Source organism: Condylostylus longicornis, unplaced genomic scaffold (assembly GCF_029603195.1).
Source record: "Condylostylus longicornis isolate FDR11 unplaced genomic scaffold, ASM2960319v2 ptg000028l, whole genome shotgun sequence".
NCBI classification, from domain to species: domain Eukaryota; kingdom Metazoa; phylum Arthropoda; class Insecta; order Diptera; family Dolichopodidae; genus Condylostylus; species Condylostylus longicornis.
The window spans coordinates 6,325,261-6,328,734 of record NW_026577997.1 but is presented as its reverse complement, the minus strand read 5'-3'; the positions used below and the strand labels follow the sequence as shown (position 1 = coordinate 6,328,734).

The 3,474-nt window shown below is 26.8% G+C and overlaps 1 protein-coding gene across 1 annotated transcript; it reads right to left on the bottom strand.

Annotated features, from left to right (window-relative positions):
• Positions 1 to 663: 663 nt before the first annotated feature.
• Positions 664 to 3,266, bottom strand: LOC129607793 (translation initiation factor IF-2-like). The gene is made up of 2 exons (XM_055518967.1): positions 3,247 to 3,266; positions 664 to 1,063 (listed from the first exon to the last, which is right to left on the bottom strand). Exons 1-2 carry the CDS (start codon positions 3,264 to 3,266, stop codon positions 664 to 666), a joined length of 420 nt encoding a protein of 139 aa, XP_055374942.1.
• Between the last annotated feature and the right edge of the window lie 208 nt (positions 3,267 to 3,474).

Sequence of the window (3,474 nt, the reverse complement as noted above, 5' to 3'; positions counted from 1 at the left end):
TAAAATTGTTCTTTATGATATAAAAATTACTTGATATCTTTAATGTTCTAGTAGCATGAAAGAATAATATTTCATGCGATAACTTATGTACATATGCATGGTAATTTCAAATCATGATTTATTAGAGAATATTTAGCTGGACAAGCAAGATAAATATTTTCATGTTCTCTATATTATTAACATAGTAGAATGTAAGTAGATAAAATTATTCTTTGCTCTTTTTTTTTTTAATTTTCACTGAAGAGCTAATAATTTTGTTGATGAAGAAGATGTTATTGCTGTTGAATGAAAAATCATAATAGGCGTAAAATGTATAAGATAAAGAGTATGTTACATTATCATGTAATGAAATATTTTTGTATTAAGTTTTGGAATAGGTTCAAATAGTTTTCAATATCAGGCATAAATCATAATAAATAATTGGATATCAGACGTAAATGTATTTTGTAGTTGTTGTTTTTGTTCTACTTTATTTTTCTGAATTGACTTCTTGGTTTCTCGACTCTCGATCCTGATTTCTCTATTCTTTGACACTTTAAATCTCGATTTCTAGATTCCTTGTTTTATTGGTTCCTTCATTACTCTACTCATCATGTCCCCAACACAGATTTTCTGACTTCTCGTCGTTAAGACTCCTGTACCCCAAATTTATTCACTCTTCAACTATTGGACTCTTTGACCCTTAGAATTTCGGCTTTTTAACTTTTTGGGTCTTTGACTCTTTGGCCCTATGACTCTATGACTCTTTGATTCTTTGACTCTTTGTTTCTTTGACTCTTTGACTCTTTGACTCCTTGACTCCCTGACTCTTTGACTCTTTGACTCTTTGACTCTTTGACTCTTTGACTCTTTGACTCTTTGACTCTTTAACTCTTTGACTCTTTGACTCTTTGACTCTTTGACTCTTTGACTCTTTGACTCTTTGACTCTTTGACTCTTTGACTCTTTGACTCTTTGACTCTTTGACTCTTTGACTCTTTGACTCTTTGATCTTTGACTATTAGATTCTTCAAATCTTCGATTCTTCGAGTCTTCGACTATTCGATTCCACGACTCTCCAATTCTTTTATTCGTCGACTCTTTGATTCATAAAATCTCGGATTGCTCAATTCCTCGGACTCTTATACATCTCGACTGCAGCTCTGATCTCAAATCAGTGATTATTCATATAAAAAATAAGCCTACACATAGCATTCAACATAATATGTCCGCATATACATAGTCTAAAATTTCTATAAAAGAATGTTCGTAACGTATGTAGGTCCCTTGCATAAATTCAATAAATCCAAATCCTATAAATATCTCGTATAACATATAAAAAAAATTCATTGAAAAAACTTTAGGAATTTCATGAAATTTTTTTTTTAATTTTTTTCTATATTTTGATTTTCTCTCGATTATACACTCATTTTCATACCTAACTTTAACTTTACAGTTAAATGGTTCAATTAAACCATTTTATTTAAGTATTAAAAAAGAGCAAAAACAAAACAAAAGGAATTTTTTTTTCTTCGTCACCAAATGCCATAAATTAATTTTATGCTTCTATACTCTTTTCATTCTACATCGTCTATATTGTGTATTTGTACTAGAACTATATTTAAATATTATTTTTCATCAGAGTCATGTTTTTGAATACCATTTCACAGTCCTCCTTTGATTGTTTAAAGTTTTAGAAAGAGAGAGAATGAAAAGAAAAAGTTTCTCCTCAAAAAGGATATCAAAATATTGAAAATGAGAATAAAATAAGAGAAGAATGTAATTAAGAGTAGGTAGGTATATTGATTGCTCATCGAGTATAAGGATAACTTGTTATGTAAAAATAATAAAATTATATGCTATCACCGTTATCGTTAATTGCTTTTAAGAATGACTTTTGTGATAAAAGTATGATTTTTACCGTTTCTCTCTTTTTTGCTAAAAGAAAAATAGAAAAGTAATTTAAAGTTTTTCTTTTCTTTTTGTGTGTGTTTTTTTTTTTTTTTGGTGTACCTTTCAATGAATTTTATAAAGTGACGTTATAGAAAGAGAAGAAAACCAGAGAAATATGTCATGAGTCAAAACTAATAAAAATGTTAATAATGTTATCGCTAAAATTAAAAGTTGATTGGAATGATTTTGTTTAAAAAAAAAAAAAAAACAAAATTTTATTTTAAAATTTGCATATAGAAAGGCGTTCATTCTGCTTCTTTTAAAAAGAATGTTGCATGTTAATAATTATATGGTACTAGTGAGATGGGCAGTTTTATTGGCTGGGTGGATATCAAATCAGTGTTGAACTGCTTTGTGACTCTCTATACATGAGGTTAGAATTTTAAATAGTTGGAATCAGGTGAAATGAAGTCGCAGTTACACCAACAAGAGAAAGCTATATTTATGGATTCACATAGGCTCTACTTCAAGTGACTGCTCTATTTAAAATCACGTTGTGTATATATACTATAAAGGATTAAACATCGCTTCATATTTTGGGTACTTTTGAAGTAATCGACTAAATTTCCACTGATTTATTGTTATTATGATATTTTAATTTTATTATTTAAACATTGCACATAATATATAAGCATTTTTTCATTGCATTTCGAAAATTTGGTATTTGGTATCGATTGTATTTAAATATAAATATTGTATTGTTTCATTGTACCCTTTCATTATTACAATATATCATAATACCTTTTGATTGTTACCATATAATTTTAGAAAAATTTTATTTAAAAATATATTTTTAAATATTTAAATTAGGATATTGATCACTAAAAATTCCAATCTGTTCAAATTTTCGCTTGAATTATTATGATGTTACAACAGTATATTAATGTCATGTCACATATAACCAAAACTATAATCATTATATATACATTTCCAAATTTCATTATAGTTTCTGATCTATGTAAATTTTATAATTGATTTGTTGTTACGTTCTTATAAAAATTTTCACTTCAATAGATTAACATTGATAGAACATATGTCTGATAAATAATTGAACATTTTGGTTGACACAGTAATTGAATATACGATATACACACAGATACATACAAATGTGGTAAAAATATCCGAGAAATTAAATATAGTTAAATAAATGAGTAATTGAAGTCAATAGCATTTTCAATTTGTAAAAGTACTCTTGTCCTTATTTTTCATAAAAAGGCTCATACTTCACATATAAATACAATTATTGTGCATGTGAATGTTAATTTGTATTAGTTGTATATGTTTTTTTTTGTGCTGTTTGTTTTAATAGTATACCTTGATTTCTTTTCAGTCATTTCTTCTTTTCATTTCTACTCTGTTTCATTTTAAACGTTTAAACATTTTCATTATTTCCCCTTTTTTGAAAATTTTTCAGAGCATAACACAATTTTATTTATCTTAATTCTAAATAATTTTCCGGCACATGTCTTTCATTCAGCTAACAAAAAAACTTTTCTCTATATTATACCTAATATTTATATAATGTATAATATGTTTATCCAA

Bases quoted from the DNA above. Each gene is read 5' to 3' on its own strand.
- LOC129607793 (XM_055518967.1), bottom strand. From the start codon at position 3,266: ATGACTGAAAAGAAATCAAG. The intron at 1,064-3,246 runs GTATACTATTAA...GACGAATAAAAG, and splicing joins ATGACTGAAAAGAAATCAAG to AATTGGAGAGTCGTGGAATC.